This window comes from Enhydra lutris, unplaced genomic scaffold (genome assembly GCF_002288905.1).
Source record: "Enhydra lutris kenyoni isolate GAN:26980312 unplaced genomic scaffold, ASM228890v2 scaffoldscaffold5, whole genome shotgun sequence".
In the NCBI taxonomy this organism is placed as follows: domain Eukaryota; kingdom Metazoa; phylum Chordata; class Mammalia; order Carnivora; family Mustelidae; genus Enhydra; species Enhydra lutris.
Genome location: NW_019154089.1, coordinates 17,969,590 through 17,990,811, shown reverse-complemented (window position 1 = coordinate 17,990,811; position 21,222 = coordinate 17,969,590). Strand labels below are relative to the sequence as shown.

The following is a 21,222-nucleotide window of genomic DNA, read 5'->3' as shown; positions in this document are numbered from 1 at the left end:
GTAGATAGATAGACAATCTGGAAGGAAAAAAAATCACACATAACTATTATGGGTGACTATTCCTTGGGAATAGGAATGGGAATGTGGAAAGAGGGGCACTCTTACTTTTCCACTTTGTATAGGCTTAACTAATTTTAATTTATTTTAAGAAGTGAGCATTTGTTATGTTTGTAAATCTGAAAAAAATGCAATAAGTAGTTTTTTTTTTTTTAACTGCTTGATTCCATGAGATAGTATCTAGATTAGGTGCTTAAAATATTTAAGAAACAAATGTATTTGTTTATATAACATGAGATATGGTTCCCACATGGCTCAGGCTCTGTGCAGAGCTGCGTTTGAATAATCATGGTCCAGAATCCAGAAAGTACAAAGTAGTTCCAATTTATACTGGCATGGGCTTAAAGAATACTAAGCTCTCCTTCTCCATTCTCCTACAGCTCCTCTTGAGACTTTCTCATGCCCAGATCTTTTTTTTTTTTTTTTGTAAGATTTTATTTTTAAATAATCTCTAATCCTCCGTTTAGTCCTCCCTCCCTTTCTCAGCCTTTCTCAACTCTTTACATATATATCCTTCTAAGTCTCAGGATTTTCTCTAGCAATTGGCCATACTCTGCATATCAAAAGATCCAAGAACCAGACTGGTGAAGACTCTTCTTCATTTGGGGGGTGGGGAACAGCTTGTTCCCTTTCACATTCTAATTTCACTGATTTCTCCAAATTTAGAATTTGATTCTGTTAGTTAATAACTGATTCACCTGTATTACAGTTTATCTTCCGAACTAGATTGTATTTGGAGAAAAGGAGGTGGGGCACCGCTCTCACTATTTTTTATTCCTTCCACAATTTCTTAAATTATTTAATCTGTTGATGTAAACAAGCTAATTAGGGGAATCCTTAAAAACGCACTAGTGTCCGGGGGGCTCCAGGGGTTGGGATCCTCTGTCACGATGTAGCTTGTTGAGAATAATAATTTCCAGACTCACTCCCAAAGAGTCTAATTGAGGCCTCTGCTTTTCTTATAAGTCGTATGTTTTCTTCACAGGTTAGAACAGTCGTAGCAATATTAAAGATTAAGAATTGCACTGCCTCAGCGACCGGACCCACACATATCCCTCCAAACTCTTTCAGAGGGATGTTAGCATTGGGCTTGGAGCTAGAGCATCCTGTCTTACCACTTCATCCATTTGGGCACTTGTCTCCAGAGTGGGAATAAGTCACATGTGCCTCACAGATCTTAACATGGGGACATATTGTGGGTATGTAGTCCTTTTAAATAAATCTTGTGTCTGGCGAAATCAACCAGGGTTGGCCCCTGCCCTGCTCATATGGAAGAGACTCACTCAGTCCCCTTTAGGCCCCCAAATGACATCAAGATGAGAGATTTCAACTTCAGAGATGTCTCCTCAGAAAGGAAAGAGCTATAAAAGCAGTTGAGTAAGTCCGAACAGCAGCTACATCTTTTCTCCCCAAGAAACAAACAGTAATCCACTGTTTCTGGCAACTGAAGCTTTAACTTTGGGGAAACAATGAACTCTGAGCCCAAGCCTTCAGGTAAGTCAAAATCCCGAGGTGGTTATGCTTGTCTGGAGACTTGAGAGGCACGAAGTGATGGAGAAAGGTGAACCGAGCCGCTCTCTGGCTCATTTACAACCGGCTCGCCCTCCCTCACTAATACAGCTAAGGGTTGCCGTCGCCATTTTGCAGGGTGGGCTGCGCAGAATCCTGGCGCTAGGCCGGCCGCCAGAGCCGGAGAGGACGTGGACGGGTTGGAGGGGGACAGCGCGCGCTACCAGGGTAAAGCACGCGTGCGCACAGGCGCCAGCGGCGGAGGGGTGGGGCCGGGGTAGGAGTGCGCGTGCTCGGTGGGAGCCCGCGAAGTACCTGGAGGAGGTGGGGGGCGAGGTAAAAAGGAGGGGCGTTGAAGAGCGCTTGCGCGAGAGACGGACCGTCCGGGGGAGGGGGCTCCCGAGCACGCGCGCGGAGACGGGAGTTGGGAAGCTCTCGCGAGATCTTCACGATGCTATATATGTGCGCAGGGAGCCCGCGTCCTTTCCCTGGTGTGATTCCGTCCTGCGCGGCTGTTCTGTGAACAGTAGTCGTTTATCTCCGTCCGCCTTCTCTCCCACCTAAGTGCGAGCCACCACCCCATGGAAGATTCGATGGATATGGACATGAGCCCCCTGAGGCCCCAGAACTATCTTTTCGGTAAGTGGTGGGAGGTTGGGGCGAGGCCGACCAGGGCCTGGTGGCTTTGAGGTGGGGGGGCGGGAATTTTCCTGAGGCCTGGGCTGGTAGAGAAAGCTAGGCACGCTAGAAGGCCTGAGGGAGGGAAGCGAGGTGCCGGGGCCCTGCAGCTTAAGAAATGGGAGGTCAGAAAAGGAGAGCTGGAGCTCGAAGCGGGGGAAGGAGGGGCAGGGGCAGCCTGAAGCCTGGGGCAGGAGCGATCCGAGGCCCGGGGCCTGAGGTAACGTAGAACCAACAGGCTGAGGGTTCGGCTTTATTTGGGGGCACGCGGTAGAGCCACGGGCATGATTTTCTCTTGGGTTCTGTGATTTCGTAGGCTTGTGACTCTTGGCTGGTGTCTTTCATGCTGGGCCCGGCCTCAGTGCTGGAGGTTGTGGGAATCCGTGGTGTGGGGCATGGTCTTGTTTTCTGGGGGAAAAGGGTATTTAGAGCCTGGCGTTGTCCTCGGGCCTCAGGAGTGCGGAGCTCTAGGGCGGATATTCAGCCCCGGTGCCTCGGCCAGTTGCGGGGGGAGGGGAGGCGCGGCCCGGCGTGGGGAGGCCGCAACCGCTGGGAGCACGTGGCTGCCACGTGGTTGGGGGAAGGAGGGGGTGTGGGCACTACATCCGGGTCTACCTGGTGTCTTGTCACCCCGGAGCCCGGCATCCTGGGGCTTAATTGAAGCTCTTGGGCGGGAAATGTTGGGTAGAGTGGCTGGTGGAGCCAAGATTGTGGGAGTCTTTGTTCAGTGCTTAACGTCTGTGATGGCAGTTCTCATTTATAGAGCGCTTTTTTTTGTTCTCACGTTGGTAGATTGAGTTAGCCCACTTTGCAGATGACGGTGCTGATGCGCAGAACTGAAGTGACTTAACGAAGGTTGTGCTTGTAGATTTAAACCAAGACCCTTGCCTCTAGAGCTGGTGCTTTATTTATTTTTGGAGGGAGGCTGGTGGAGACCGCCTTCTGTAACGCGTTGAGCAAACAGCTCTTTTGAAAAGATGGGAAACGTGTGTAGGGTCAATAAGGGCTAGTACTGTTTAGGAATCTTCCCCTCCCCTCTCCAGAACGCAGTACCCTGGTAGAAAGAGCCCAGCTTTGGTTTTCAGTCCTCATGAAATTGTCGAAGCTCTATCTTTTGTCAGGCTTTGAAGTAAGTGCAAATCCTGCCCCACGTTTGTTCTTTATATATCATGCTGAGATTTGTTAATTGAGATAACATTGAGGCATCTGTATACCAGTAACTGTTAGATGGCAGTTAAATGGAATCATTTTAGTTAAAATGTTATTCTGATGGTCCTTGAAACAACTTGCCTATTGATGGAATGGGAGTAGATAACTCGCACTGTACATTACGGCTTTTATTTTTAGCCGTTTTGAATAGCCAGGGTTTTTGATCATTTTATACCATATTTTTGTTTTAATCTTTTCTACTGGAACTATCCCTGGTATGTCTATTCTTAAATATAATTTTTGAGCATAATTTAATGTATATCATTTCTGTTAACTTCAGATTGGGATTTTGATCCCTGTAGTAAGTTTTGGTTCTTTTTATATTTGTGGTTTTTCTCATAAGTATAAGCTGTTCATGTAGGTGTTCGTGTAACCATTCTCCTTTTTCAGTTTGCCACTTGGGTGCTTAGGTAGGTAATTCATCTTTTTTAAATAGTAGGGTTTTATCAATACCGTACATTAGACTTAGTTTCAAGATACAGGTTTCAGTTCCAGATTTACTTGGTCTTCGGGCCTGTTTCTACCTGAAAGTGGTAATAGTAGTGTAGTAGAAAATGAGATAGTATAGTGGGAAAGTGGAATTTATAAAGCCATGTGTGGATGTTATTTGATGTTTACAGACAATTGTTCAAGAAATCCAGGAAGAGCTACTTCTGCCCTGCCTTTTGGTAGCTAGAACAGTAGAAAACTTGTTCAATCATCTTCCCTTAAGTTTTCAGTGATATTATTTGTTTTTTTGCTTTATTTACAGGTTGTGAACTAAAGGCTGACAAGGATTATCACTTTAAGGTGGATAATGATGAAAATGAACACCAGTTATCTTTAAGAACGGTATTTACATTTTCCAAAATAAACTTTTTCTTGATATCAGCCTATTTCTTTTTGTGTGACTTAACACTTCGATAATATTTTTTTATAACTGAGTATTGTATATACGTGATAGTGCACTTGGCATCTTTACCTCTCAGTTGGTAATCATGTGAAGTTCAGTCACACTAATGTTCAGCTTTCCATATTTATGTACTTTGTTTCTTTGGCTGCATTATAAAACCCTTTAGGGCAGTGATGAATCTTTTTTGTACTCTACAGTAAGGCCTGTAGCCTTACTGCCTAACTTGTGATAGGTGGCCAGTAAATGTTAGGTGATCCATACTGTCGGTAACCTACCACTATGCCATCAAATACATTTCTATGCATTTATTCAAATGTATCAAATATTAGAAATGGATTGGCAAGGCGACATAAAACTTGAATGTTGTGCACAGTAAAGTTTTTTATCAGTGGTAATACTAGTTTTATAATTGTTTTTTTTTTTCCTTTGAAGACAGATTTTGGGGGATTATAAAATGCGAACTTAAGCTGAAATGCTATTTTTGTTCACAGGTCAGTTTAGGAGCTGGTGCAAAGGATGAATTGCACATTGTTGAAGCAGAGGCAATGAATTACGAAGGCAGTCCAATTAAAGTCACACTGGCAACTTTGAAAATGTCTGTACAGCCAACGGTAAGGGCACTTAAACTTTGGAATTTATGTCAAGGTCCGATTCTATTGCATTAAAATAGATGTCATTTAACTTAGACCAAGGACTTAGAAAGGAGGAATTTCCTTTGGTTCTTACTAGTAGCAGTAGCTGTGTCTTCTTTCACTGTGGGGTTGAGTGATCAACTCTTGAACATAGTGGTTTGCTACTTGTTTGTCAGAAGTGGAAAAACAGGTTCACTGGTTTGTTCATTTGGCTTGTAATGAGTTTGCCTGTATGAGTTTGCCTGTAATGCCTATTAATGCAAACATTTTTCCAAGTTTGTCGTGTAAAGGTTTTTATACTGAACATTTAACCTTAAAAATTTCTCCTTTTTAGGTTTCCCTTGGGGGCTTTGAAATAACACCACCTGTGGTCTTACGGTTGAAATGTGGTTCAGGGCCTGTGCATATTAGTGGACAGCACTTAGTAGGTATGTTATTATGTATTAGGCTATTCATTCTCAAATGCAGTTGCTTTGTTCCCTGTTTGAACTTTGTTCAGTAGTTCTAATACTCTTGTCTTCATAATCATTCACATGGAAATAACGGGAAAAGCCCCCCCCCCTTTAAAGCCTAGGAGAGTATTAGCCTTGGAAAGTCCTTTTTAAAAAATTTCTCTGCCCTGTTTGCTATTTTTCTAGTAGATCTTTGTTTTTAAATGCTCACTACTGTATGTTACGCCTTTTTTTTCTGAGTTCTTCCTTGTCGGTTGAGTTTTAATAGTGGATAATAAATTTATTTTAGCTGTAGAGGAAGATGCAGAGTCAGAAGATGAAGAGGAAGAGGACGTGAAACTCCTTAGTATATCTGGAAAGCGTTCTGCCCCTGGAAGTGGTAGCAAGGTTCCTCAGGTAGGTGAAATTACGGTGGATATCTTACTCTGGCCTTTAGTTTGTGATTAAGGCCAGTACTTGTTCATGAGTATATGGGTGTATATATTTATATATATATTTTTTTCCTTTAAGAAAAAAGTAAAACTTGCTGCTGATGAAGATGATGATGAAGATGACGATGATGACGATGATGACGAAGAGTAAGTATAAGTAGTATGCTCTTAGAAGCTTGACAGGTGTCCGGGGGTTGGTTTATGGAAATTATTTACTACAGTTGTCCTGTGAAATTAATATAATTAAAGGGTAAATGGCCAATGGTTGTTATTTCGAGTTAAAATAGCTGAGTTAAAGAATATTACGGGATTAAGAGCCTTTACAATGCTGCAGTGTATTGCAAATTTTAAAAGAATATGCAGTATTTCCCAAATGTATTTGACTAGCTTCTTTCTTTTTCTTTTTTTTTTTTAAGATTTTATTTATTCATTTGACAGACAGAACACAAGTAGGCAGAGAGGCAGGCAGAGAGAGCGGAGGAAGCAGGCTCCCCGCTGAGCAGAGATCCCGACGCGGGGCTCGACCCCAGGACCCTGGGATCATGACCTGAGCTGAAGGCAGAGGCTTAACCCACTGAGCCACCCAGGTGCCCCAACTAGCTTTTTTCTCAGGAAGAGTTAGTGAACCTGTGATTACAGGTCTTACAGGTCTGCTGGTATGTTTTTTATTGAACGCTATATGATAAATGGTTTGGGTAGAAAGAATCTGAATAATTCCAGCTACATTCATTTGTAAGTTGTTACTTCATGGTTTTTTTCCCCCTCACAAAGATTTTGGCTTATGGTTCTTTGCTTCTTACTGGTAAAATAAGATTCTTCTAAAAGAGATTAAGATTGGGTGCTTGGAGGGGGCCTGGGTGGCTTGGTGGGTTAAGCTTCTCCCTTTGGCTTGGGGCTTGATCTCAGGGTCCTGGGATCCAGCCCCACGTCGGGCTCTCTGCTCAGCAGGGAGCCTGCTTCTCCCTCTCTGCCTGCCTCTTTGCTTACTTGTGATCTCTCTCTCTGTCAAATAAATGAAAAATGAAAAAAAAAAAAGGTGCTTGGGTGGCTCAGTCAGTTGGGTGTCTGCCTTTGGCTCGCTCAGGTCATCATTCCAGGGTCTTGGGATCAAGCCCCTCAGTAGGGAATTTGCTTCTGCACCTCGCCCTGCTTGTGGGTGTGCATGTGTGTGCGCTCACTGGCGCCCTGTCTCCCTCTCTCTCACATTCTCTTGTGAGCTCTTTCCTGTAAATACAGTATTTAGAAAAAGAGATTAAGAGGATGTTCATGGAGGATTTAAAATTGGGGTGGAAACAATTTAATGATAGATCTATTAAACTTGATCAGGCTGAGGTAGAGTTATATGCACCTAAAAAATAAAATGCTGTTTGTAATTGGTCTTTCCTATGTGCAGTAATATCAGTAACTTTTGATAAGTTGAACTTTTAATTATCTGTCAGCTTTTTTCCTGAGTTCCCAGGTTGGTCCATATATGTACATACATACACACACACACACACACACACACACACATACATACATATATAACATAATTCAAACAGAATCTAAGGTCAAACATATACTAGGTAATGATCAAATATGAGAGTTAGGTTTTCAGTAACCTCAACTAGCCAAGCTGGTAGTTATTAAAAAAGCCATTTGAGCATGGCAGTGAAGGCTGTAAAGTAGGAAAAGACAAAAGAGTTGAATGCTTTAAAAAAATGCAGGATTACCTGCATATCAGACTTAGAAACAATATAGTTGTTGTTTCACTGTTAACTACTTTGGAGCATAGTTTTTATTAGTCAGAATTAAAATGATATACCCCAGGAGAAGTATGGGAAATGGACTTAAAATAGAAATGAGAAACCTGAATGGTATATGTGTTTTGAATTTTACTTAGTCCTTGATCTCACATTACCTTTGTGCAGGTTTACTGTTTATGTCCAATAACCTATTCAGTGAGGAAACAATCCCTTCTAGGAAGGCTTTGGAGTGGGACCCAGTTGTCTTTATTCTGCTTGGGTTTTGAAAGATTTCCTGTCTTTAAAATAGGTATTTCTTGATACAACCACAGTGTAGAAGAGTTTGTGTTCTTCCAAGTTCCCTCTAAGTTGTCTTTAAGTTTGGTGGTGAGGGAGGAGTGAAATAAATACATAGAGATGTTAATCAGGGTCCAAATTACTAAGTTTTCATATAAGGGAAGAAAGGGCAGGTGGTCAGATAAATGTATAGGTAGGGATACTTAAATAAAACTGCTTGCGATAATTGGTTTTATAGAAATCCTTGTCATCTTGTTTCTGGTGTGGGGAAGAACATAACAGGAATTGGGCTTTAAAGCCAAAATTGACAGAATCACTGTTTAAATTAAAGGACAGTGTATATATAGCTTTGCCTGTACTACATGATATTTGGCAGTCATATTAATTTACCGCAGTTCTGGAAAGATGGGTGTTTTCTTGGTGCAAGTAGATGAAGTTGCTTAATTTAGAAACTAGTGTGGAAAAGAAAAAACATTTTGGCTAGTATAAAAGTTTTTGAGGTAATTAAAATATGAATTAGATTTGCTATAGGCTAATACTTACATGAACTTCTCAAATTTTTCCCTACAATTCACCAGTTTAGAATTAGAATGCACAATTCAGTGGTTCTTACATTGCATAGTTGTGCAGTCATCACCATAATTTCAGACCATTTCATTTCTTCAGAAAGGAACCATACTATAACTTAACGTTTACATTCTCCAGCTCTACTCAACCAGAATGTACTTTGTCTTTTATGGATTTGCCTATATTGGATATTTCTTGTAAATGGAATTTTACATACAGTATGTGATTGATGTCTTGAGTCTTAAAAGAACCATGCATGTTGTAGTATTACTAGTACTTGTCTTGATATTATTTGAGTTGTAAGAGGTTTTTTTGTGTTTTGGGACAAGCACCTTATCAGATACAAATATTTTCTCCCATTCTGTTGGTTGTCTTCCACTCTTGAGTGGTATCCTTTGCACAAAAGTTTTTAATACCCTCATTGCCTTCTTTGTAATTGAAGCATAGTTGACCATACAATGTCACATTAGCTTAAAGTTTTGTTTTTAATGACTTGTGAAGTCCATTTTATTTATTTTGCTGCTTGTGCGTTTGGTATTAACTTAAGAAGCAATTGCCAACTCTAGTGAAATCTTTACTGTGTTTTATATTTAGATCTTTGATAGATTTCTGAGTCCGTTTTTCTGTATGGTGTGAAGTTAGGGGGACCAACTTAAGATTCTGCATGTGGATTTCCAGTTGTCCCAGCACCATTTGTTAGGCTTCTTTTGCCATTGAATTAACAGTGTGATCACTGTTGTTGAAAATACAATTACTATAAATACATGGGTTTATTTCTGGGCTCTCCAGTTTATTAATGTGTGTGTATCGTTAACTGCTGGTAAAACACAATTTGATTTCTGTTGCTTCATAGTTTTTGTGGGTTTCTTTGAAAACACTAGGTGAATCCTCCAACTTTGTTCTTTTTCAAGATTGTTTTGGCTGCTTCAGGTTCTTCAATTTTGATACAAATTTTAGGATCCTTTTCTACAGAGAAGTCATTTGGGACTCTGAGGGACTGTGATGAATCTGTAGATTATTTTGGAGTTGCCACCTTAGAATATTTCTACTGATGTGTGAACATAAGATGTGTTTCTATTTAATTTCTTCAGACTGCGACCTCTAATTTTTTTACTCATTTATTTGTAAAAGAACACAGTATTTACCATCTTAACCATTTTTTAAGTGTGCAGTTCAGGAGTGCTAACCATATTCATACTATTGTGTAATAAATCTTAAACTCTTATCTACTTAATATTGAAAATAATACTTACTGAGTGAAAACTCCTTTCTACCATTCTCCAGCTGTCTGGAGCCACCTGGCAACCACCAATCTGCTTTTGGGTTCTTAGGAGTATAAAGATTACTTTTGATACTTAATTAAGTGGGATCATGTAGTATGTCTTTCTGTGACTGTTCTGTTTCAGTTAACCGTGTTTTCAAAGTTCGTCTGTGTTTAGCATGTGACAGATTTCCTTTAAAAGTGAATATTCCAGGGGCGCCTGGGTGGCTCAGTTGTTTAAGTGTCCGACTCTTGATTTCAGGTCAGCCATGATCCTCAGGGTCCTGAGATTTAGAGGGCTCCACTCCATGCTTGCTCGCTCTCCCTCAAATCTTACCCAAAAATCTGAATATTGTAGTAATAACTATGAATATTCCATTAATTGTGTATATATCACATTTTCTTATATATTTGACTGTTAATGGATATTTGGGTTGCTTCACCTCTTGGAAATTGTGAATAATGCTGTAATGAAGATGAACGTGCAGAAAGCTCTTCAAGATCCTGCTTCTAATTATTTTTGTCAGTTCCCAAAAGTCTGAAAGTTATTGTCTTGATTGACAAAACTTGTAGGTTCATCCAATTTCTACATAGTTTTTTGGCTTATGTGAGTGCATTGAGTCAGTATTAATAACTCTCTTCATTTGTAGTGATGATGATGATGATTTTGATGATGAGGAAGCGGAAGAAAAGGCTCCAGTAAAGAAAGTAAGTAGGATACAATGGTATGAGGTCCGAAACAGCTAATAACAGAAATACTGGAAATTTTTTAGTGCTTTTCACTTGTTTTGTAGTTAATGAAAGCTGCCTTGGGAGGAGTTGATGATCTCATACTTACTTTAGTCCTGAGTAGGGTTGTCATCCTAAAAACTTTCCTAGTAGTGAAGAATGATCTATTTTCTTTATCCATGGGGCCTCCTCCCACTTTATTAGTTCTTTACACCTTTTGTCAGAATGACTGCTTTTGTCTTAGCCTGACTGCCACAGACGTAGTTTTAAGGAAGTTTTTTTTGCACTCATATCTGTTGTTTAGGAGAGGGCAGTGATTAAGATTAATTTCTAATTACAGTCTATACGAGATACTCCAGCCAAAAATGCACAGAAATCGAACCAGAATGGAAAAGACTCAAAACCATCAACACCAAGAACAAAAGTAAGTGGCACCATACACATAAATGCAGCTTTCATTGTAGTAGTTAAAAAACTACAAAGTTCTCCTGTGGAAGAGGCTAGTCTGAAATTTGACATTGTTTGGAGAACCCGTGTAATTGGTGTCTTAAAGAGCCAAAGTATGCTTGTTAGTAATTACTGTCCTATGTATGACTGCTGGCATTTTAGTGGAGGAGGATGCCAACAGAAAGATTTTTACTGCATTACAAACCGTTGTGTCCTGTAAGGAGATTGTTGAAAGTATTTTATGGCATGGTACAGTTTTTCAACCCTGGCTGTGTGTTAGGATCTGACAGCTTAAAAGAACCACAGTACCTGGGCTTGGAGATTATTAGAAGCTGCAGGATGGGCCTCCAGCATATCAAGCTGCATTTACTTGCTTCATTCTTGGGGCCTCCCAGTGGTTTCCTCTAAGTGTAGAACTGATCTGGTGTTGAATTACAAAAGCAAGCTCAAAGTATTCCTATTCCTTTCTTAAGGGATGATACTAAGAATAAAAAAGTTGTTCAGATGTTAATTTGAAAGAACAGCGCAACTCTGTACATTTTATAAAGAAGGATGGTAAATAAGAGGAGTTTTTCTTGAGAAAAACCAGGTAGATAGGGGATGGGTCTTAAGAGCTATACTCTAAGGACCTTTTGAAGTTCATCTTTTTTCTCCCCCCACCCAGGGTCAAGAATCTTTCAAAAAACAGGAAAAGACTCCCAAGACACCAAAAGGACCTAGTTCTGTAGAAGACATTAAAGCAAAAATGCAAGCAAGTATAGAAAAAGTGAGTAAAAGGATCTTTAAGAACTAGATAGGTTTATTCTTCCCTATGTTAAGGTAATACTGTTGTGAAGGCTTGGAACTAGATTGCTCCTTTTTTTTTTTTTTTTCTTGCTACACCTACCTGCCCCTTTTGTGTTTTTTGTTGTTTTGTTTTCAGAAATGCATTACTTGTTTTTTCACATTTGTTTTCTAATCTCATGATTTTTTTGGTGTGTACTTGAATTTACTTGTATTTTATTTTATAAAAGAAATACAGCTAAGTTGGTTTTGAGGTTCATTCTGATCTTAAATGTGTGCAATGGTGAGTGCTGTGAATTGTGTAAGACTGATGATTCACAGACCTGTACGCATGAAACAAATAATACATTATATATTAATTTTAAAAGTTCAGTAGATTCCTTTGCTTGTTTTTTTGTTTGTAAGATGCTACAGAACCAGCAGAGGGCGTTTGGGTTTTATAAAATTATAAGCCACTGGAAAAGTGGAGACAGTGTTGTTGCTTGGTGGTGTAGCTAAAAAAACACTCATGACTGACTTTAGTCATATATTTTCCAACAAATTGGAAAATGTCTTTTTCTATTTGCTTTTTATACTGAGATATTACTGGTCAATATATGATATCTTGAATCTTTAATAATGCTTAAATTTAAAAGCCTTTTGTCTTAGTGGAAATGTGAGAAGAAGTTAGCTCTCATCCTGTTGCTTGATTGGGGAGCTCAACTAAACCTTAGTGAACTTGGACTTGTAGAATATGGAATAAATAGTTTAAAATGTTTTGAAACATTTGAGAAAGGCTATAATTCTGAATTATTACGATATAAGACCTCAATTAGTGAGAGTAAAGGCGGGATGGTGATGAAAAGTTGCTGACTCTCCTTTCCCCATGTTTTTCCTGTGCTTTCTAAGTTTTACCTGGCTTTGCTAGATGTCCTTGTGCAGTGAAGAGTCAGTTGGAAAAATAATGTTTAGAACCAGGTTGTGTTCATTTGTGCTTTGGTGCTATGGTATCCTTTCTAGGTTCTGGTAGCACGGCTTTATTATCCCTTGCATACAGTGCTAAAATGACATCTTTAAGATCCCCCCCCCCATTTTAATATGGTCCTATCTCCTTGATTTAATTACAGGCGAATTGAACAGTCCTGGGCACTACTGGTAAATTAAGCCCAAAGCTGGGGAGAGAGGAAAAGGAGAGACAAATATAGTCCATACGGACTGTCATCAACAATCCAGACTGAAGTTTCAAATTCCCTTTCCTGATTTGCCACCTACCCACATCCCCTTCCAGGCTGGAAGCAATCTCATTCTTGATCTCCTAAAGCACTTTTCTTTTGACTGCTGTGATTTCAGTGACCCCTTACACTTGGCTTTCTATGATGTGTGCAATTGCCTCACTTATTGATGATGTTTCAGTCACTTCTGTATCTCCCTAGCTGCTCAATAAATATTTTAATGAATCAAATAAGAATGTATGTGACAATAATTTAAAAATTGGAAATTACAGTAAGGTTTATTTTCTAGGTTATAGAGGTAGTTTAACTATCTTACACCATATGTCTGATCCCTAAACTGTTCGTGCCATGATTCCTTTGACATTTTGAAACCTTGATCTTTCAAAATGTGTAGAAAATTGAGGTTAAAGGAAAATTAAAATTTAGTTATAAAAAGAGGAAACAAAAAGGATATACTTAGTGTAAATAAGATCATTCAGAAGTAGTGATGAATATGAACGTCTCCGGTATTTTGCAGTAATTGCTATGTTTAAAAATACTTGGTGATGAAATATTTTGAAAATAATTTGGTGCTAATAGCATTACGATTTCTTCCCCGTATCCATAATTGATGAAGGAGGTTCCAAGTTACAATTAGTGAAATGTGGGGCTAATTTTCCCTCCCATTTGACTTCATAAACGTCCTGAACTGACTCCCAGGTTAGCATTGTGCTGAACCTAGGTTTTTAGTAAGTATTAAAACAATTTCGATTTCTTTGTATGTGGTACTCAAAAAAGGGTATACATTTGTTTTGTATTTGGTTCTGGGTGGTATATATAATACAGTAGGCAGGCAGTCGACATTTGAGGGTCTGAAGAATCTCAAGTGTAGTTTATATTTTGTATTTTTAGACAAAATATATTGTCTAAAATTGGAGAGAATTCGAGACTGATAAATGTAGCAGTATGGGACTACTATGAAAGACCTAAGGTTTTTTTTCCCCCTTTTAACTTTAAATTCAATTGATTAACACAGTGTGTAAGTTTCAAAGGTAGAGTTCAGTGATTCATCAGTCTTAAACCCAGCGTTCATTACATCATGAGCCCTCCTTAATGGAAGACCTAGCTCTTAAGTCTCGTTGCCCAGTAGGTGTTTCTGGGCCTAAAAAACAGTATTAAAATGAAAGAGTTGAATTGATATGAAATGAACCAGTGATGTGTGTAAATAGCATGAAAATCTGTGAGGAATTTCCTAATACCTCAATAACAGTGTTTCCGTACTTAACCTTAATAATGCTTTTGTCTCCTAGGGTGGTTCTCTTCCCAAAGTGGAAGCCAAGTTCATCAATTATGTGAAGAATTGCTTCCGGATGACTGACCAAGAGGTAACTGAATTTTCAGGACATAAGACCAAATCCAAGTATTTTACTGTGCCTTATTTATGATTCTTTTAGTTTAAGTATTAGCTTCTTTTAAAAGGTTCCTAACCACAGACAATACTTGAGATTAAATACATGGATACTTTTAAGGATTTAGTTGGTAGAGATTGAGAAGATAACTCTTCAGTACATTTTTCTCAGCTTTTGATAATAGTGGGTAAATTATCTTTTGGTTCCTGAACTCACTTTTAATTTTGGTGCTTTGTTGGTTAAGGAAGTAGTATTCTGTGGTTTCCTTGCTGCTCCATTTGAGTACTTGAGGTAGTCTGGACTTCGGCTTTCTTGTGAGTTGGCAGAGAAGACCATTTTCTGCTTAGGTCTTAGGGGAAGCACATTTTGCTGAAATCAACCTAAAGTGTAAAATCTGGAAGCAAGAAGCCAAATTGTAGTTAATATTCAATATCTTAGTTTGAATCATCTGTTAAGTTTTGTATTATGTGTTATTTTGTTAATAGAAAAAAATGCATTTATTTTTATTGTCTTATTTATGGTTGCTTACTCAGATTATAAAGGAAAACGTAAAAACAGGTAAGGTTCCTAGGCGTCTTATATATACAGAACACTCTGTTAAACGGCTTTTGTCAAGAATCCCCAAGCCTCAACTTTTCTCAGTAAACGAGGAAATTTTGTCAGTTGGAGTTTATTTTCTGCCAGTTATTTAAGTACTTAGATGACTTAAATGGCAGTACTGTTTATGTCCAGTTTGAAACCCATTCAGTATTTCAACACTACTATTTGTGAGGTCAGCCTTAATTGACATGGCTGTGAAATGATGAAATTCAGTTTTGCACTCTTTTGGTTGCTGTTCTGTTTGTGTATATTTGAACCCCAAAGTGCAAGTGTGAATTTTCTGAATAGTGGATATCTGTTACACAAAAATCTTGTGAAACTGCAGTATGCAGCTATTAGTTCAGTATTGTGTAGTGGAAAGTAAGATGTAAATAACAGGGAAGCACAAAACAAATGATTTCTCCCACTAGTACCAAAGGAAGTGGTGAAATAAAACTTGGAATTAAGAACAATTCAGGGGAAGAAAAAATAAACCGAAGTTGTAAAGGACTTCCACCCAGCGTATCAGTCTTGGCAGCTGAAATGACTGAATTCCTGCTTTCAGAAGTATTTTCTGAGTCTAAAACAGAAAGCCTATTCTCAAGTGCAAGGATGAAATTTCTGCAATATTCAAAAGTAGTTCTGCTTACTATTACAGAGATTTATCAAAACTATAAATATGCCTCATGTTTTTACAGCATACTTACAGATACAGGTCACAATGTGTAAACATTTTTTTCCATTGCTTGTGCAGGTTTTCTAGTGAAAGAGCATTGCTTCTGAGGATTTGGCTAGTAAAATCCCTTCCAGATGGGACTTGAGAAATACTAGCAAATCTTTGCAAATGCTCTTGAATCAGGAGTTAATGAAAACAATTGTACTGCTCTTTGTGAAGAAACAACAGATGAAATTTTGGTGAATGTTTTTGTAAAGATAAAATGTTTACTCAAAGCAGTGATGATACTACAAAAGGTGTTTTGCTGTCCTCATAATCTGCATAGTACTGCCCTGGTGGCGTCTGAGGTTTCTTTTGACTAGAGTGTCATGAGATTGTTCTTCAGCATTTATATTGAACTGAGGGAGGATTTTTGTGAGATTTACTCACGTTTGATACTCCGTTCCTTTGTGTTTGAAACCCTGTGGCTGTTGAATAATGGTATTTTTCAGAGTCCTCTATTTGAAGCCTTGAAAATCATACTTCTGAAGAAAAGATTCTAAATGTTCTTAGTGACATTTTTAAATGGTTAATTGAATAAAGCCTACGTTTAGCAGTAGGATTATGTAAATGCAGAGAAGTTCAAAAAACTTACTGTAATGTACTCCTGTTGTCTTAAAAGGAACTTGCTGAAGGCTGTAGAGTTGACAAACATCAAGACTATTATTTTTATTCATATTTTTAAAGGTTTTTTTTCTTAAGTATCTTCCATCCATCACAGGGTTTGTACCACAACCCCAAGATAAAGAGTTACCTGCCCCACCAACTGAGCAGCTGGGCATCTCAAGATACCTTTAAAAAAGAACGTTATCTATAAATAGGAATAGAAATGCTAACTTGAAGTGGATAATTAATAACTATACTTAGCCAAGACTGTCATTTGAATAATGATTCTTTTACGTGGATGTTAATACTAGCATGAGAATAAGAATTTCATCATGTGTTAAAGGAGGACATAGAAATGGACAGAGATGCTCTTTTGTCAGTAGACAACATCAAATCATTAGATTTTAAGAATGGAAAACAGATTATGTCTTGGAAGATTGGTGTTAAGTGATTTAACAAACCAGATAAGAGCAAGTGTGAGTAGTTAATCTGGTGTGTTTCAAGTAAATGTAATTTTTTTTTTAGTATGTGTCCCATAGGCTTAGAAGTAAATGTGTTTAACTGTATGTTCTGTATTTCTGCATGTTAAATCTGGCAGCCCTAAAGCAGATTACATTGGCCAAACTGGCTTCCCTACTCTTGCATTTCATTTATCTAAGCTATTAGATATATACTAGTACCATTGGCTCTGCTTACAAAGATTCACATGATTTTAGTCTGATTTGAAGTATTTGAAATAAATTATGTCTGAGTATATATTTGGTTGAAATTAGTTCTTAATTACGTAGTAAACCTTTTTGGTGGTAAGATGAAAAATAGATAATGTTGAACTGTACGAAGAGATGTGGTTTAATTTATTGGTGTCTATGAAATGTTGTGGTTCTTTAACCGCATTTCTTTTTTTTCCAGGCTATTCAAGATCTCTGGCAGTGGAGGAAGTCTCTTTAAGAAAATAGTTTAAACAGTTTGTTAAAATTTTCCGTCTTATTTCATTTCTGTAACAGTTGATATCTGGCTGTCCTTTTTATAATGCAGAGTGAGAACTTTCCCTACCGTGTCTGATAAATGTTGTTCAGGTTCCATTGCCAAGAATGTGTTGTCCAAAATGCCTGTTTAGTTTTTAAAGATGGAACTCCACCCTTTGCTTGGTTTTAAGTATGTATGGAATGTTATGATAGGACATAGTAGTAGTGGTGGTCAGACAAATGGAAATGGTGGGGAGACAAAAATATACATGTGAAATAAACTCAGTATTTTAATAAAGTAGCACTGTTTCTCTTTCTGTTATTTACCCTTCTTATACTTTGTCAAAGAAATAAGTGTACATAGTTTAAAAAGTGTCAAATACTATCCTAAAATCCCTTCCCTACCCTTCCAAATAGATCTGCTTCTTGGAGTTAAACCCATCTATTTTTCATCTTGAGCATTTCATGTTTAAAACTTCCCACTTCTTAATAACAGATGATAATTATGACCATGCAGGTGTGTTTCCAAGTGTTCAGACCACCTATCCACTTTAGCCCAGTTTTTACTGGTAAAATCTGGCAAGTTGAACATGTTGGAGCAGCTTTTCTCAACGTGGGTTCTTCATCTAAAGGGGAACGAATTCTGTTGACTTTTTTTAGTTTGCCCAAAAACGCACATAATTTACACATTTTTAAATCTGTAGGAGAAAGATTAATTTATTGCATGTGGTGGTTACATGAGGACATTTAGGGGCTAATTCTTGGCATCTTTTATCTGTTTTACCCTGTGCCAATTGTATGATGGTTCTGTCAGATTACTCTTCTTCCTCTTGTTTTGCTGTGGTGTCTCCCAGTAGTTGGCTAATACCTGGAGGAAGTATTTTTTGACTACTTTTAATCTGAAAAGTCCATTTTTGACACAATTCACTGCTGCTAAATCTTCTCAGAATTTTAATTGTGCCCTTTCTGGCTTACTCTTGCCATTTTCATGTGTTTGTCTAGGACCAATTTTCCTGAGAACTGATTAAGAGTGCCCTATTGCTGGTTTCCTGAAATTTTATAATTTGTCTTATTCTGGGCCCTGGGTAGACTGGGTCTGTTCTCTAGGGAGTCTCTAGTTTGGGGCCATGTTCTTCGGGGAGATTTTGCTCTCCTGTTTAAAGTCTGTCTGTTCTTGGGCCTTTGGTTTGATGCTCTTGGAAGTTTTTCATCATTGCTTTTTGTTTTCACTTAAGGAGGAAGGACTATTTTATGTCTTCAAATTTGTGTTGGTTTTATTAACTTCCAAATGCTTTTTGGTGTTTGGGGGATATACTATTTGAAGTTTGAAGAAGCCCTTTTCACCCATGCATTGTTTACTCGAGTTTTGTTTGTTTTTACCCTTTGTCTTTTATATTGATTAGGAGAATAGCTGTCTTTGATGAGGCTGTAGTTCCAAATACTTTGATGAGAATGAGCAGGTGTCAGCTTTTTAATCTTTGTATTGGTTTTGGTAGAGCATCCCTATTTTTTCATTTTACTTTTTAAAGTAGGCTCCATGTCCACCATGGGGCTTGAACTCACGGCCCTGGGATCAAGAGTCAGAGATGCCATATGGGCTGAGCCAGCCATCAGGTGCTCTTGAGTAACTTTACTATGGAGGGTAGAAAGGGTTGGTGCAGTACTGTCTTTCTAATCCCACTTGCCAGGCTTCAGGTGTCTCTTCTAGTCATTTACTTTAGATTTTGGTTTTCTTCATTGATTATTTAATTTCCTTTTCAAGGTGTCTGTCCTTGTAGTTTCTCTTTTTATATCTTTAATGGAGATTCAGTTGGAAATGGCAAATGTTCATTGTTCTTAATTTGACTTAAAAGTACCTCTTATTTTAAAGGATGTTTTATGCTTAACATTCGTACTTTAAATTGATAGACTACCAAAACGCTTAGCCTGCATGTGAATTTGAAAAAGTTACTGGTCTTAAATAGTGCCACAGAGTGCTACCAAGAACTAAATACATTAAAGTTGAGTCATTCCTTCCCCAGATAGTGTTTTGCATGACAGTACGTGATGATGTAGGACTATATTATGTAATTAGTTACTTAAAATGTTCAGAAGTAGAAGTATACTTGGAATATAAGGTCTTAACCAAAATGTAGGTCTGAACTGTTTTGAGTTGCTTTGTCTAGACGTTAACCCTTGGGTTTAGCTGATGGGTACCTAATGTACCAGGAAGACCAAAAGGACTTCTTCCCATTCTGAGAGAAAGCTGTTGGCCTTACTGGTGGTTGTTTTTTGCACATTAAATAAAGCCTATCAGATCCATCTTTGTAAAAGATTCTAGGTAGGGCAGGTTTTCTTGTGCCTCTGAAGTCACTTAATAGTGCTTGGTACTGGACTTCAGCCAACAAAATATGTTAATCTGAAAATTGAACTCTTAGGCTTGTGACTGAAAATTCTTCCTTTAAAAAACACTTGTGCAATGCAAACTGTTAAGTGAGTTTGGCCATATTTAGATCAATATTGGTTTAATTACTAAAAAATAAATACAATTAAGGTACTTAGGGAAAGCTAAAGATTTTTAATCAAAGCATTTTTAGTTTTCTAAGACTAATTAGGAAAAAAGCAATTCTTTCCCTTTGTCCCTAGTGCTTTTTTTTTTCCCCCAAATTTATGGGACACCTGGGTGGCTTAGTTGGTTAAGTGTTTGCCATTGGCTCAGGGTCTTGATCCCAAGGTCCTGGGATCAAGTCCTACATATGCTCTGTCTCTCTCTAACAAATAAGAAATCTTAAAATTTTTTTCTTTTTGTTAGAGTGAGTGCACAAGAAGGGGACACTGCAGGCAGAGGAAGAAGTAGGCTCCCAGCTGAGCAAGGAGCCCAGTGTGGGACTTGATCCCAGGACTTTGGGATCATGACCCAAGCCAGTGGCAAGACACGTCACTGACTAAGCTACCCCGGTGTGCCCCTAGTACTAATTTTCTTTTTAAAGATTTATTATAGAGAGAAGGGGAGAAGGGGTGGTGGGAAGGGGCAGAGGGAAAGAATCTAGAATCCCCACTGAGCAGGGAGTTTGAAAAAAGGGGCTTGGTCTTAAGATCTTCAGATCACATGACCTGAACTGAAATCAAGAAGCGGCCACTAACTAAGCCACTCAGGCACCCCAAATCTTGATTTAAAGTAGTAGAGGGACCTGTAAGAGAAACCTGGTTTATTTTCCGTAATTTGGGGAATTTATAGTAGGTATACCAGGTTGTTTTTAACTTTTTAAACATGTATTATTTGCTTCAGGAGTACAGGTCTATGAATCATCAGTCTTAACAATTCACAGCATTTCTTGATGGAATAACTATTATTTCCCTTTCTTAAGCCAGTCTCCAAGATACGAACATTTAATGGCTTAGTTCTTTAGCAGTACCATTCACAATTTGCAGGCATTTTTAAAAAAAATCCCCACTTGTATTGCCTCTGTACCTGACTTTTAAAAAAACAAGTATTTGGATGTTCTTTACTAATTTTCAGAATGATGGATTGATGTTCTTTCATCAGAGCAACCTCTGAAAGTAGTTTTAGTTAAGTATCCTGGATTCAGATTTTTTTATATATTGGTATTTTGCTCTTAGATTTTTTTTTTTGGCTTTTGGGAATCCCCTTTGAGCTTGTTCCTACCATCACAGACTCTAGTAGTCTGATAGTGTCTTGCTTTCTAGTGAGAACATTTTCCAAGTTCATCTTCATTTTCTTTCTCAGACCTGGAATGATCCATTTCTTGTAAAGAATGGCAGGGGTGCCTGTGTGGCTCAGTCGGTTAAGTGTCTGACTTTCAGCTTGGGTCATGGTCTCAGGGTTCTGGGATGGAGACTTGCATGGGGCTCCCCACTCAGTGGGGAGTCTGCTTCTCCCTTTCCTGCCCCTCCCCCTGCTCATGTTTGCTCGCTCTCAAAATCTTGTAAAATAAAAAAGAATGGCAGTTAGGAACAGTCTGGGTGGGTGGTGATCATTAGCTTCACTTTATGGATGATCAGGTCAGACCCTTTGCAAAAGTAATGGAGTTGTCAGAGCATTTAGAGGGCAGTGACATAACTTGGGTAACTGAGAGAAGCTTCTCTTCAC

The 21,222-nt window shown here is 38.5% G+C and overlaps 1 protein-coding gene across 5 annotated transcripts; it reads left to right on the top strand.

Moving 5' to 3' along the window:
- The first annotated feature begins 1,052 nt into the window (after positions 1 to 1,052).
- LOC111141229 (nucleophosmin 1) lies at positions 1,053 to 17,433 on the top strand. 5 transcript variants are annotated; one of them, XM_022493650.1, is made up of 12 exons: positions 1,071 to 1,794; positions 2,037 to 2,205; positions 4,205 to 4,284; positions 4,837 to 4,956; positions 5,312 to 5,405; positions 5,719 to 5,825; positions 5,940 to 6,007; positions 10,360 to 10,417; positions 10,779 to 10,862; positions 11,550 to 11,651; positions 14,169 to 14,243; positions 17,077 to 17,433. In XM_022493650.1, exons 2-12 carry the CDS (start codon positions 2,148 to 2,150, stop codon positions 17,113 to 17,115), a joined length of 885 nt encoding a protein of 294 aa, XP_022349358.1. In that variant the 5' UTR covers positions 1,071 to 1,794; positions 2,037 to 2,147; the 3' UTR covers positions 17,116 to 17,433. The 5 variants fall into 5 exon arrangements, 4 of the variants coding, with proteins under 4 accessions (XP_022349360.1, XP_022349358.1, XP_022349357.1 ...); XR_002640191.1 differs by lacking the exon at positions 1,071 to 1,794 and having other exon boundaries at positions 1,955 to 2,205; positions 12,775 to 14,243; XM_022493649.1 differs by lacking the exon at positions 1,071 to 1,794 and having other exon boundaries at positions 1,955 to 2,205.
- Positions 17,434 to 21,222: the final 3,789 nt, after the last annotated feature.

Excerpts from the sequence above, each read along its gene's own strand:
- LOC111141229 (XM_022493650.1), top strand. The coding sequence starts at position 2,148 with ATGGAAGATTCGATGGATATGGACATGAGCCCCCTGAGGCCCCAGAAC. Across the intron at positions 2,206-4,204 it reads GCCCCAGAACTATCTTTTCG|GTTGTGAACTAAAGGCTGAC; the intron begins GTAAGTGGTGGG and ends CTTTATTTACAG. Across the intron at positions 4,957-5,311 it reads AAATGTCTGTACAGCCAACG|GTTTCCCTTGGGGGCTTTGA; the intron begins GTAAGGGCACTT and ends TCTCCTTTTTAG.